This window comes from Coptis chinensis, chromosome 3 (assembly GCF_015680905.1).
Source record: "Coptis chinensis isolate HL-2020 chromosome 3, ASM1568090v1, whole genome shotgun sequence".
NCBI classification, from domain to species: Eukaryota; Viridiplantae; Streptophyta; class Magnoliopsida; order Ranunculales; family Ranunculaceae; genus Coptis; species Coptis chinensis.
The window spans coordinates 116,980,824-116,994,191 of record NC_141458.1 but is presented as its reverse complement, the minus strand read 5'-3'; the positions used below and the strand labels follow the sequence as shown (position 1 = coordinate 116,994,191).

Sequence of the window (13,368 nt, the reverse complement as noted above, 5' to 3'; positions counted from 1 at the left end):
GATTTTCTTTCACAAGGGTCAATCAACATCTCATATATACACCCTATACAAGGGCCAATCATATCACATACGTCCATCACAATGGCCAAATTACATGAGTTGTGGTAGCTAGGTTCTAGGATTTTTGTTACGTAATTTATTCAGGTGTCATACATATATATCTCATAATCATTTCACTTTATCACGTGCATGCCAAATACATTGCACTAAGCCACAATATTTATAAATATCTCAATACATCTCATAACAACTTTCATTCTTTCACGTGCCAAATAAATTATTGCACTAAGCCACAATCCCTTGGAAAATATCCACAAATATTATACTACCTCATAGTAGCATCTCACATATATAATGATTGAGCGTTTACATTTATTTCTCTAAAAATATTGCATTTAATATATATCCCAACATATTATATCATTTAACAGAACAACAATTACAACATACTACATAGTGTCACAATTGCTCCAAACGTACCACATAACATTTTTATAGCGTTTTAGGAATATTATATCTTCTAAAATTTTACTCTCGCCACGTGTCAATAAATACACAATATCAACGTCAAATCTTTCTTAGATAATGACAATCCAATTTATATATGCTTCCACAATATTCTACCATTTGATTAGTCCATAACATTAAATACATAAAAATGTAACACAATAAACAGTCAACAGTCCACGGTCAACGGTCAAAGAGTTGATTGGTCAACAAATCAAACCCAACAATCAACAGTCATAAACCGATAGTCATCCAAACAAGTACTAACCCGAACCCATGTTTAAAATAGTTCAATAGCCCACGATCAAGGTCCAAAACCAAAACCCAAAAGTCTAAACATTTAAAGACTCAATTGGATCCATTTTTAAGTCATATGAATCGGCCTAAAACAAAATTTGAAACTGGCCCAAAGAATTAATAGATTTCGGCCCAACAACAACTAAAAAAAAATGAAATTAAACTGGCCCAAAACTTTAATTGGTTCGGCCCAAAGAACTTAAACTAAACCGGCCCAAAGAAAACTAATTGATTTCGGCCCAACCAAACAAAAGAAAAGCCCTAGCCCAACCGAAATAGAAACTAAAATGGTGAGATGGGAGCACTGGATACAAATTGTCGTCATCCCCTCCACCACATCAGCTCGGTTTCTGGCCACCTCTCCTCCCTTCCTCATCACATCGATTTTGATCCTGGTGAAAAAGCCTACAACTTTAACAAAGGTAAAACTAATTCCCTTAACTCCATCCACTCCCTCTAAACTAGATCTGGAAATTTTTGACCTCCATTAATGCTTCTTCAAGCTTTAATTGCACCACTCTCCAGCACCCATTCAAAAATCAATAACCAACCTCAAACCAACAAATTAAAAATCACCACAACAAGAGTTCAATCCAAGAAAAACAGGACAGGCGACGCCATTAATGCCTGATTCAAAGCTTCGACAACCCCATCCAAATTTCAATCCCGACAGCACCCATACACCATCACTTCACCATCCACCAAAACGCGACCACAAATAATCTATACATCAATCTACAAATCTATTTACAATAGTCCTGAAATCGATTGATTTATCACTTGTTATCAAGGGATCGGGACAAGTTTTCCGGAGACAGAGTTTTCTTCAATCCATAAACACGAATATAAACACAGTTAACACTAAATAAAATACAGTACTAAAACTAAATCAAAACTGAATCAAAACTCAGTATGAGCACAGACCATTTTCCAGCATTGTGAAATCGACAAATAACGAGAATTTTTATATAAAAGAAATTCAACAAAATATCTACTCACCTTCGTATTCCTGCAGAAAAATATATAGAATAGAACGCCACCAATCCGATCCACAGCTAGATAAAATATGCACAATCCGGCCTCTATTCTTCTCTGTTTTAACTTGTCTAGTTCTAAGCAAAAAATTTAGTTTTCTTAAAAATTCTCCCTTTTTTATAAACCATCCCATTCTAAAGAATTCTCTGCCATATTTTATTTTAAGAAACTTTTCATATTTTCTCCCATAAATTACGAAATTATTCTCTCCATGTTTCCTTATTAGAAAAATCTTTACACTTTATTTTAAAACTTAAAAACTTTCCTATTAAATCATTTTCAAACCAAACAATCTGTTTTTTTTTTTTTTTTTTCTTCAAAAAGTCAAACATACATATTCACTCTACTTAACTTAAGACTTAGTTAATATATTATTATTATTATTATTTTGCAAAATAATTAATTCTGGACATTTAATAAAATGAGGGTGTTACAGTGTAGGGGAGGTATACATCTTTACTATGTAATAAAGAGGCTTTACCGAGCCAGCCGGATAAGCTGTCATGGTGTCCGTATTTTTTGTCTTTTTCTGTTTTGCTTATTTTTTGGGGGCGCAATATTGGCACCCAACTTTATGGGATTGACACCCCTTTGACAAAAAGTAAAACAATAATGGTTATTTCTTATATTTCATTTTACACCTCACATGCCCATAGTTTTACGGTATCGTTCTTTGCGAGATCGCGCTACAATCTACGGTGAAAGCGATTACTGATCGTACATCCCACCACGGCGGGCGCGGGCGGGAATCGGTCGGGTAGACCCGAATCCGACCCGACCCGATTACCGAATACATCGGGTTCGGGTTGATTTTCATATCCGTTTATGTATTCGGGTCGGATTCGGGTATGTCGGGTTCGGGTTCGGATTCGGATATAATTTTTGGGGTTTTTTTTGGATTTTTAATGTTATCCGATCGGGTTAGTCGGATTCGGTCGGGTTCGGGTCGGATTCGGATATTAAATTTTGGATATAATCGGGTTCGGATTCGGATTCGGATATAGCCATATCCGACCCGAACCCGACCCGATCCGATCCCTGCCCTAGCAGGCAGTCTGCGACATTTTTTTTTTTGTTTTTTGTTTTTTTTTTCACTTCAAATTTTGTGTATTGAACACACACGACATATGATACCTTATTTTATTCTTTAAAGTTTTTTTATACACTTCAAGAACAACACCAAAACCATAACAAAAAAAAAAAGTACAATTGAGCTATAATTTTGCTATCTCGTAGCAAATATTTTCATATATTATAAGAAAATTTTGTGATCAAATTAATGAAGAAGAGTTTTGATAATTAACACAAGTAAAAACTCTATTTAAGTAAACACAGTCATCTCGCGACAACTAATTTTTTTTATGGTGGCTATTAAAGAAAATTTAAAAGAAAAAAAACCCCACCACAACCACCTTCCATGGGATATGAGATCTCGCGGCAACCACTTTTCATGGGATATGCGATCTCGCACAGTAACTAGTTGACGTTAGTGTTTTTGTGTGGGTGCTAGTCCCATTTATTAGGGTCTCATTTTTCAGTTTTAATCCCAGGTGTGTAACACGTGCTAAATGCTAGTCTTTTCAAATGGACTGAGTTTTGCTAAAACAAGAAGCCTAGGGGACCACGAGCTGAAGGTGTGCTCTGGGGTTTATTCGCTTGATTCGAGCATTATCGGTAAGCGGTATTGACCTGTGACATGTGACATGTGACATGTCAAGATTTATGGAAAGCCCAAGCCCAATGACTTTCTCTGTGTTTATCTCTATCCACGACAGCTTTATTTGGGCATCAGTATCACTCTCCCACTAGGTTTTTATTGCGTCACCAGAGTGAAGTTTTATAATCATGGATGAAATATTGAGAAAAACATACGAAAAAGATCCGGATGAAAGAGCAACGGATATATTGATCTATTATGGTGTTATAATGATCTCTTCTCTCAAATTTCAAATGGTAAGTGTTTAGATCTGATATTCACATTTAAGAAATTTAGTTAATTATGTGATTTATTGAATGTTACTCGGTTTTACTCGTAGTTCAAGTATGTGACTTTTTAATGTGCCGTGGACTAATATACACACAAATAACTTGCTCGTAGAAAGAATAGGAAGATCGAAGATTAGACACGAATTAAGCGTTTTCTAGGTATTAAAAAATAATTTTACGTCATGAGGTTTGTTTTACTGTGGTTCTCGGAGTAATAGAGTCTACTGTCTTACTAGATTGTTGTTCTGAGGCAGTGAATGTATCTTATTTTGGTATTTTTTCAGAAGTGTTTCTCTCCCTTTTCGGAAAATTAAATAATTGGATGTTGACTATTTATTATTGCCAATTGCCAAAACCACCAGTTGACTCGGGTCAGAAGATTTTAATCTCTTTTGGAACGCTACTTTCTTTAAGACTTGCTTTAATGGGCTCAATGCATTATCAGGTTCTCTATTTCTTTTCATTTTTTGTTCTTATAATCTAAGCCAACTCCTTGTTTCTATTATATTGTCATCATTTTTCTTTGCATGCTAATCTATTCAGAAATGAAAAAACAAACAACAAAAAAGTTACAATATTCTTTTTCCAATTGTTTGTTTCTGTAGGACTTGGAATAATATCACTTCCATATGCACTATCATGTGGAGGGTGTGGAGGGTGGTTAAGCTTGGTACTTTTTTTTACCATAGCTGCCTCGACTTTCTTCACAGGAATGCTAATCCAAAGGTGCATGGATTTGGATACAAGAATTAAAACTTATCGGACATTGAAGGACATGCTTTTGGCCGCATTATGAGGGTAGTGCTATCAATATTCATGCACCTGCAGCTTTATTTTGTTTCCACAGGATTCTTAATACTAGAATGAGATAACCTACATAACCTATTTCCTGAAATTAGATTTGAGTATTCATGGATTAACGTTATGAGAGAGTTGGTTTTGTGATAATAGTGGCTCTAATAATTTTTCCTTCGATGTTGTTACGTGACTTGAGCAAGCTATCTTATTTATCTGCTACTGGGTTCATAACTTCTGTTATCCTCATTCAGCCCAATTGTCTCGGATTTGTGCGATTCTTTGGAGTTGGATTTCATGAAAAGGGAAAGGTTTTGAACTTGAGTCGAATTCCTATGGCTTTTAGCTTATATACCTTCAGTTTTAGTGCTCATCCTGTTTGCCCAGCATTGTATATTTCTATGACAGACAAAAAGCAATTCAATAAGGTAAACAAAAGCCATCTATTAAGTATTTAAGTTAGTGTGAGTGCAATTCTTTTTGTGCCTTTGAATGTTCATGTACCTTGTGTCGAACAACTTTTATACACCATCTGTTTTTGTGCTCATCCTGTTTTAATCCAACACGATACACTTCCATGACATATAGAAACCAATTCACTATAGTAATGAAGCAAAAGCAACTAAAAAAACATATATTAAATTAGTATGAGTGCAATTTTTTTTGGGCCTTTCAATGTTCCTGTCCTTTTAACATTTTGTATCCTGCCGGTTTCTATATATTTATTTAGCTAAATGAGAAGAAGTTGATATTAATATCAATTTTGGAAACCCTTTTGGGGAAATTGAGAAGAAACTTTCTATAAACCCTTGTACTTAAATTTCCAATATCTTCAGCATGTTATGTTGTCATGCAGGTCTTGATCGTCTGCTTTGTCCTATGTACTGTTTGTTACACATCGATGGCCGTTCTGGGGTATCTTATATATGGTGAAAAGGTGAATTCTCAAGTGACACTAAACCTACCCATTAGAAAGATCAGCTCCAAGATAGCAATATACACTACTCTGGTTAATCCCCTTGCAAAGTATGTTTTAATTGCAACACCCGTTGTTTCAGCTATCAAAAACTGCATAAACAGCAAGAAAAGACTTCTGAACGTTCTGATTAGAACCTTGTTCCTAATCAGCACAGTCATAGTAGCTTTAGCTGTTCCATTTTTCGGAGATTTAATGTCTATTGTCGGAGCATTTATAGCTTCCACATCTTGTATCATACTTCCTTGTATTTACTATCTGAAAATGTCTGGAAGATACAAGACATGGAATAGTGAGCTACTTATTATTATAGGGATTGTAATGATGGGAGTCTCCATTGTAGTTATTGGAACATATACATCACCATCTGAAATAACAGGATATATGTATGCAGGGGAATGTTCAGAAATAGTGTAAGTTTGTTCTGGAGTTTTTATTATGCTTTGGGTAATCCTACTGCCATGGTTGGCACTTATATTTGGGTCAAAGATTTCGTCCCATGAGTTGGCTGATAAGTCATCTGAACTTATAATACAGAATGATTGTTGTCTTACCCGATACAGTCAAATTATACGTACCATTATTTTGGATAGTTTATTCTTTACTTCAGTCCTTGTAATACAGAATGATTGCGTTTATTAAACTTTTTCGTTTACATTTTATGTTTTTTGTATTTTGATCGGTAGGTGAAAGCACGTGTGTTACTTGTATGTATGTATTGTATTGATTTGCCAAAGTTAAATGGCAACATTCAATTGTGAAGTCGTTATTACCTATGACGGCATAAAAGCATTCTTTTATTTACTTTTTGATCAGTTGAAATTCCATTAATAAAATACAGCAGGTTTACCACTCCCTGGCTCCTAGTCCATGTTCCACATACATAAAATTTTGGCCCCTTCTCTAACTGCCAACTTTGTAGTAGTAAGTCTAAAAAAATCACAAAAAAATAACTCCAGTTCACAATAGTATTTCTATTCCCAAAAGTCTTTACAACGTACTCCATTCAAAAGTTATTGTATTTCTACTATGTTGTCTTCAATGCAATCTCTGTTGCATCCTTGCAGGTTTCTTGACTTGCCCTTGCGTCAAGTTTGTTGTCTAACACAGAAGCCCATCCCTACTACAATAGTTCACTATGAGATAGCAAAAATTGAGTTTATAAATGACTTGAAAAGCACCAAAAAAATTCTGACTCATCCAAAAGAGTGATGCTCCATTTTTACGACTTTCCCAACAGGCCCTAAAAAGGCAAGATATGCATTAGTTCCCTTATCTGAAAATAAAGCAGATTCTTCGTTCAGCCATCACTACACAGTGATCCCTAAACACAATGACTTCACCGGAATTAGAGAATCTCGAGTTATGGAAAAAAATATTTTTTAATCTAACTAGCATGCAAGAGTGTTGGATAGCCTGGCTGGACTACTGTATCATTATCAAATAGCAGTAAATTTGCTATTTCCGTAAAACCAACATAGCAACCAAAAAAGTCAGTTAGTGCAACGACTTGCCCAGCATGGATTTATTGAGACCACCATTTCTTGTTGTGTGGTGACAGACACTCTGAGGTCCATTTTAAGACTACAAAATAATAAAACGATTTTACAGATTTACTTCTAATAGTCTACTATCAAAAGAAAAAGTCTAATAATATATAAGAAAGTTCTGCAGGCATGGCTGCTGCCTTGCTCCAACCAAGCAGCTTCAGAACTGCCTATAAGCACTACAATTCAGTAACCTCAATATATAGGTAACCTCAATATATAGTTTTAGAGTAAGTATAGATGAACAATGACACATTGAACAATATATTTTGTACCTGAAAAACCCCCCTTCAAACTTGGTTGAAGCACCTTTCTCTTACCAGCGAAACTGCAATAAATTCTGAATCATCACCGATTCACTGGAGATAGGCTGCCATCCAGGGAAAAAACACGTGGTCATTCTGACCATGAGAAAGAAGGTCATCTCTCCTCAAGTGTTGGCCATGCCAAGATCACTTATCTGTACATAGGAATGAAACATTAAGAAACATAATCTGCGATCCAAATACTACCCACGCTCTAACACAAAATATTGGAGAGCAATTTTGGAACATATGACTCTGCAGTATGAACTCCATGATAGGAGAGAAGTAACATAAAAGATTAAAGTCCAACGGTCAGAGCTGAACTCCAAAAAAAATATTGTTTTCTACATCGTTATAATCGAGAGGAATACAAGCTTTAGAAATGCGAGATATTGACTTTTATTTCTTCTACCCATTTTCCTTACTACTCTTCAAATAAAATGAACTAGTGAATGTTCTACTACTATGTGCCCTCTCAGTCCATTTTTTTTTTATTGGCAAGCTTGTTTTAAATGAGATCAGTAACTCTTTGATGCTGGCAGGGTTCGACTCCTAGACCTCCGGTATCATCACCCAAAGGTTTTACCGACTTTAATAATCGGCACCTGCAAAATGTGTGGACAAGTCTGTTTTTAAAGAGACCAGTAACTCAATAGTGTGTAGTGGGGTTCGAACCCCAGACCTCTGGTATCATCACCCAAAAGTTTTACCAACTAAGCTAGAAAACACTTACTCTCAGTCCTTCCTTCACTCCTGTTAAACTTAAAACTGTTCTCAATGCACGCGCATCACTCTGTATCAAACAATAGAGGAGTTTAGAGTAAGTAGGCAGACAGGCAACACGAGAAAAAGCATCAATTACATAATTCTAGACCTGGTCAGCATGTCCATCTTCTGCAAGGCAATAACAGCATGGGCCTTTGAAACAGAAACCTGTGAAGACAGTATTTTTTATTTAACTGGCTGTATCACCTGGCAGGTCTATATGAAACTAAATAAATTAAGAACACACAAAGCAACTATCATTTCCCGCATAAAATGAAACACTTCAGTGATAAGGTAGTTAACTGTAATGGTGAAAACTAGTAGAAAAAGAAGTTCAAAGCTGATCCACCTAATTATATTAGCAGATTCTGGAAAACCAGAGGCTACTTGAATATATCAAGATTGGGATTAAGATTTTTACCCGAAGATAAAACTTCCGGACTGTTCTATGACTAAAGTAAAAAATAGAGTGGATGACTGATTCGAATCAAATCATATTAATGGTAATAAGAGAAGTCAAAGTCAACCTTCTTCAAATCAGCCGGAATCAGAGGACTTCCACTTCTACATATGACAGATGTTCTTTTGAAGTTGAATTCCATTTTGGCTATGTCAAGTTCCATTTATTCTTTGTCCCGTTCAGCCATCACTACACAGTGATCCCTAAACACAATGACTTCACTGGAATTAGAGAATCTCGAGTTATGGAAAAAAATATATTTTAATCCAACTAGCATGCAAGAGTGTTGGATTACCTGGCTGGACTACTGTATCATTATCAAATAGCAGTAAATTTGCCTTTTACGTAAAACCAACATAGCAACCAAAAAAGTCGGTTAGTGCAACGACTTGCCCAGCATGGATTTATTGAGACCACCATTTCTTGTTGTGTGGTGACAGACACTCTGAGGTCCATTTTAAGACTACAAAATAACAAACCGATTTTACAGATTTACTTCTAATAGTCTACTATCAAAAGAAAAAGTCTAATAATATATAAGAAAGTTCAGCAGCCATGCCTGCTGCCTTGCTCCAACCAAGCAGCTTCAGAACCGCCTATAAGCACTACAATTCAGTAACCTCAATATATAGGTAACCTCACTATATAGTTAGAGTAAGTAAAGATGAACAATGACACATTGAACAATATATTTTGTACCTGAAAAATCCCCCTTCAAACTTGGCTGAAGCATCTTTCTCTTACCAGTGAAACTGCAATAAGTTCTGAATCATCACCGATTCACTGGAGATAGGCTCTGCCATCCAGGGAAAAAACACGTAGTCATTCTGACCATGAGAAAGAAGGTCATCTCTCCTCAAGTGTTGGCCATGCCAAGATCACTTATCTGTACATAGGAATGAAACATTAAGAAACATAATCCGTGATCCGGATACTACACACGCTCTAACACAAATTATATATATTGGAGAGCAATTTTGGAACATATGACTCTGCAGTATGACTCCACGATAGGAGAGAATAACATAAAAGATTAAAGTCCAACGGTCAGAGCTGAACTCGAAAAAAAAATTGTTTTCTACATCGTTATAATCGAGAGGAATACAAGCTTTAGAAATGCGAGATATTGACTTTTATTTCTTCTACCCATTTTCCTTACTACTCTTCAAATAAAATGAACTAGTGAATGTTCTGAAGGATGGACAGTTTGGAATTCGAAGTCGACCCTTAGACCACATTAAAACAAGCCTGCCAACAATTTTAGTCATATTTGAGAACAGTAATAAACTTCTGAAAATTCGAGATCCTCACTTTAGCTCTCCACTGGTGATCTAGAAATATGTTGGATGACTTGACATCTTTATGCAAAAGCCTTTAAGCAGCTGTGTCATGGAGATATTCCAACCCCCTTGCAGCTCCAAGTTCAACACTAACACGAGTCCCCCAATCCAATGGTTCTTTCCCCTGAGCTACATCCAGACAATCTCTCAGATTTCCACAGGTCATGTATAAAATACAAGTAGAATGTTGATGTGTTACAGAAAACGAAAAATTGAATGTGAGAAACATCTATGTAAATAAAAATGATACAAAATGTGGATTGCTGTGAGAATAGTAAAAAATTATATTGTATGAGTTTGACATCTGGTCTGGTCTGTCCTTTACATCATGCAAATTCATGAAACTCATGATCGTACACAATGCTGACATAGAAAATATAAAATGATGAAAGATGACATTATACCCTACCTATCATCATCCTGTACTGTGCCCAATCCTAGCACCAAGCATGTGATATCATCAGGCTGAATACCTTTCTCCTCCATCTTGTTATATAACTGAAGAGCAATTTCCAGATCACCGGTTCTGTGATATCCAGCCATTAGAGCAGTGTAAGTCACTACATTAGGAGTGTCACTCTTGATTATTCTGTCAAATAAATTGCGAGCTTCGTCCATCTGCTTAGATTTACAATACCCATGTACTAGACAGGTATAGGTAAAGATATCAGGTGTTATGCCCCTTTTCTCCATCTCTCTATAGAAATCCAAAGCTGTCTTTGTATCTCCAATTCTACAATACCCAGCTATGATGGCAGTGAAAGCTATTTTGTCAGGTACAATACCCTTTACAATCATTTCCTTGAACACCTTCAATGCTTCATACATTCTTCCGCCACAACAAAATGCACTGATAAGAATAGTGTATGTTACAACATTTGGTGTTTTCCCATCTTTCAACATCCTCTTACACAGCTTGGAAGTTCTCTCCAGAATTAACTGATAAATTTCCTGGGCGCTATTTGATTTTAATTCTTTACATAGCCCATTGATGATTGCATTATAAGTAAACAAGTCTGGAATAATACCTTGGTCTTGCATTTCATCCATAAACAAAATGGCTTCTTCTACGCGCCCTTTCTTGCAGAATCCATCAACAATAACAGTGCAAGTAACAACGTTGGGTCGCATGCCTCCCTTTAATCCTTGTTTGAAAAGACCCAAGGCTTCATCTAGGCGTCCAACTTTGCAGTAACCATGGAGTACATTGGTATATCTGTAAACATCAGGAAACAAGTTATTTCCAAGCATCTCATTCATGACCTTACATGCCGCATCCAAATCACCGAGCTTACAATAACATTCAATTAAAATGCTGTATGAAGTCTTATCATGCCTATAACCAAAGGCACCAATTTCTTTGAACAAATTCACTGCAAATTCAGCTAGTCCACTCTTACACAGACCATCCAAAAGTGGGGTATAGCTAACCAAAGAAGGTCTTAAGCCACTGGTCTTCATTTCTTCGAGTAAATCAAGACCTCTTAAGACATTTCCCATCTTGCAGAAACCATCAATCAAAATACTGTAGCTATGAACATCTGGAGATACTCCAGAACTCTTCATTTCTTCCATAAGCCTCGCAGCCTCATTTACCTCCCCTTTACGACAAAGCCCACGAATGACAGCATTGTAACAGGTGCTACTAAGATGTTGGTTTCTTTGTCTCAACTCACTTAGTAAGTTCAGTGCAGAGTCCACCATCCCATTTCGGCAAAGCCCATGAAGATACGTGCCATATGTCACAACAGTTGGGCTCACCCCACATCTCATCATTTCTTCTATGAGCTCAGTAGCTTTGCCTATGTATTCACAGGCCTGCCCAACAGCTTGTCTACAGTAAAAATTCAACACAATAGTGTAAGTGTACTCATCAGGCTGTGGTCCTGAATTCTTCATAACATCAAAAACACTCGTAATGTATTCAGCCTTGTTACCCTGAACCAAACATTTAAGCATGAAATTACATGATAAAAGACCTGGTTGGAGTCCAATTCCCTTGACCTGTACAAACACATCAACTGCATTTTCAAGCATCAAAGAACTTGCATATACTTTCATCAAGACGTCGAAAACAGCCAAAGATCTTTCCACCCCATTCGACAACTCAAGTAATGTGGGGAACAATGCAAATGTATCATAGCCAACTCTCTCGTAGTACAACACAATCTCCATAAGTAAACAATATACTTGATTGTGCATTCCTGCCGACGAAAACATATGAACCATAATCCCGAAACTGCTGATGGAATGAGGAAAACCATACTTGTCCACAGCTAGTGAAAACGTTACTCTCCTCGTAACCCAGATATCTAAAGTATGAAACACTCTAACTAGTAAGGGAAACAGTGTGGGCTTGTTTCCCTTCCTTAACTCAAATTCCTCAATAGGTTCCTCAACACTGCAATTCTGGACATATGGGATTGGTTCGAATTGTTCTTCTTCAGATAAATATACAGAATAAGAAGAAGAAGCAGTATGATAGACTGTAAATGACAAATATTTCGGTAAAAGAAGGAGTTTTCGAAACGTACCCAATACAATTACTCTCATAGAAAACGTTCCTTAGTCATCAAAAACGAGCAAATTAATGGAACTTAACACGTACCCATTTGAGTACAGCACTTGTACTTTAAAGAAGACATCTTTTAAAAGAAAATCGAAGTTGCCAGTGTTTGAATGTTATGGTTTCTAGTGCCCATGGTGCTTTAAAAAACAGAAAAGAAAAGAGACTGCAAACCTGATCAAGTTTAGTAATGGGGTTTTTTTGGGTTAAATGCGTGGGCAGCAAGTGAGAAGAAGGAAGGGTTCTAGTTGGCAGCTCGAATTTCAAAATGCCGGAGTGACGTTCGAAACATATAATATACCGCCAAAATGTGTCGACAATTTCAGTGTTTATCGAAATCTTTTATGTGGTTATTTACATACAACGACTTGAATGCTTTGTCTAGATCAAAGTTGATGTTTTTGTCATAACCTCAGTTATGGACTTATGGTTGTGGGCGGAATTTCCAAAAATGCATAGTTTGGTTTGACCAAGCCTAATATTGTTTCCATTTTGTTACTAGAGATAAAAATGAGTAGTGGCGTAGTACTACACGGATCTATTTTTAAAACCTATTATTTTGACTTACTATTTGGATAATGTTGGTTTGCATTGCAATATACACGAACACATATCTCTATATAAATCAATAATTAAAATTTTTGACATATAGTAGATTCAAATAGTAAGTCAAATAAAAAGAGTCTATAAAGTTAAAGTTAGAAAGAATCCCAAATATATACATGTAAAACCATGTATTTTTGGCAGAGATACATGTTACCACAAATTGTGTTTATTAAAGGAGGTTGA

The 13,368-nt window shown here is 36.2% G+C and overlaps 1 protein-coding gene and 1 pseudogene across 12 annotated transcripts; one reads left to right on the top strand and one right to left on the bottom strand.

Moving 5' to 3' along the window:
* The first annotated feature begins 3,684 nt into the window (after window positions 1–3,684).
* LOC147513451 (amino acid transporter AVT1I-like) lies at window positions 3,685–6,256 on the top strand (annotated as a pseudogene). The gene is made up of 4 exons (XR_015216116.1): window positions 3,685–3,792; window positions 4,192–4,270; window positions 4,431–5,048; window positions 5,477–6,256. The product of XR_015216116.1 is annotated as an amino acid transporter AVT1I-like (transcript).
* A 116-nt stretch (window positions 6,257–6,372) lies between these two features.
* LOC147513450 (uncharacterized) lies at window positions 6,373–12,884 on the bottom strand. Of its 11 annotated transcripts, none has more exons than XM_086596497.1 (10): window positions 10,423–12,884; window positions 9,985–10,137; window positions 9,373–9,559; window positions 9,233–9,269; window positions 8,969–9,136; window positions 8,741–8,894; window positions 8,323–8,381; window positions 8,182–8,241; window positions 7,419–7,603; window positions 6,373–6,839 (listed from the first exon to the last, which is right to left on the bottom strand). In XM_086596497.1, the coding sequence occupies exons 1-2, from the start codon at window positions 12,564–12,566 to the stop codon at window positions 10,005–10,007; spliced, it is 2,277 nt and encodes a 758-aa protein (XP_086452623.1). In that variant the 5' UTR covers window positions 12,567–12,884; the 3' UTR covers window positions 6,373–6,839; window positions 7,419–7,603; window positions 8,182–8,241; window positions 8,323–8,381; window positions 8,741–8,894; window positions 8,969–9,136; window positions 9,233–9,269; window positions 9,373–9,559; window positions 9,985–10,004. The 11 variants fall into 11 exon arrangements, with proteins under 11 accessions (XP_086452623.1, XP_086452621.1, XP_086452622.1 ...); XM_086596495.1 differs by having other exon boundaries at window positions 6,373–7,313; window positions 8,741–8,889; XM_086596496.1 differs by having other exon boundaries at window positions 8,741–8,889.
* Window positions 12,885–13,368: the final 484 nt, after the last annotated feature.

Bases quoted from the DNA above. Each gene is read 5' to 3' on its own strand.
- LOC147513450 (XM_086596494.1), bottom strand. From the start codon at position 12,566: ATGAGAGTAATTGTATTGGGTACGTTTCGAAAACTCCTTCTTTTACCG. The intron at 10,138-10,422 runs GTAGGGTATAAT...GATGTAGCTCAG, and splicing joins ACAGTACAGGATGATGATAG to GGGAAAGAACCATTGGATTG.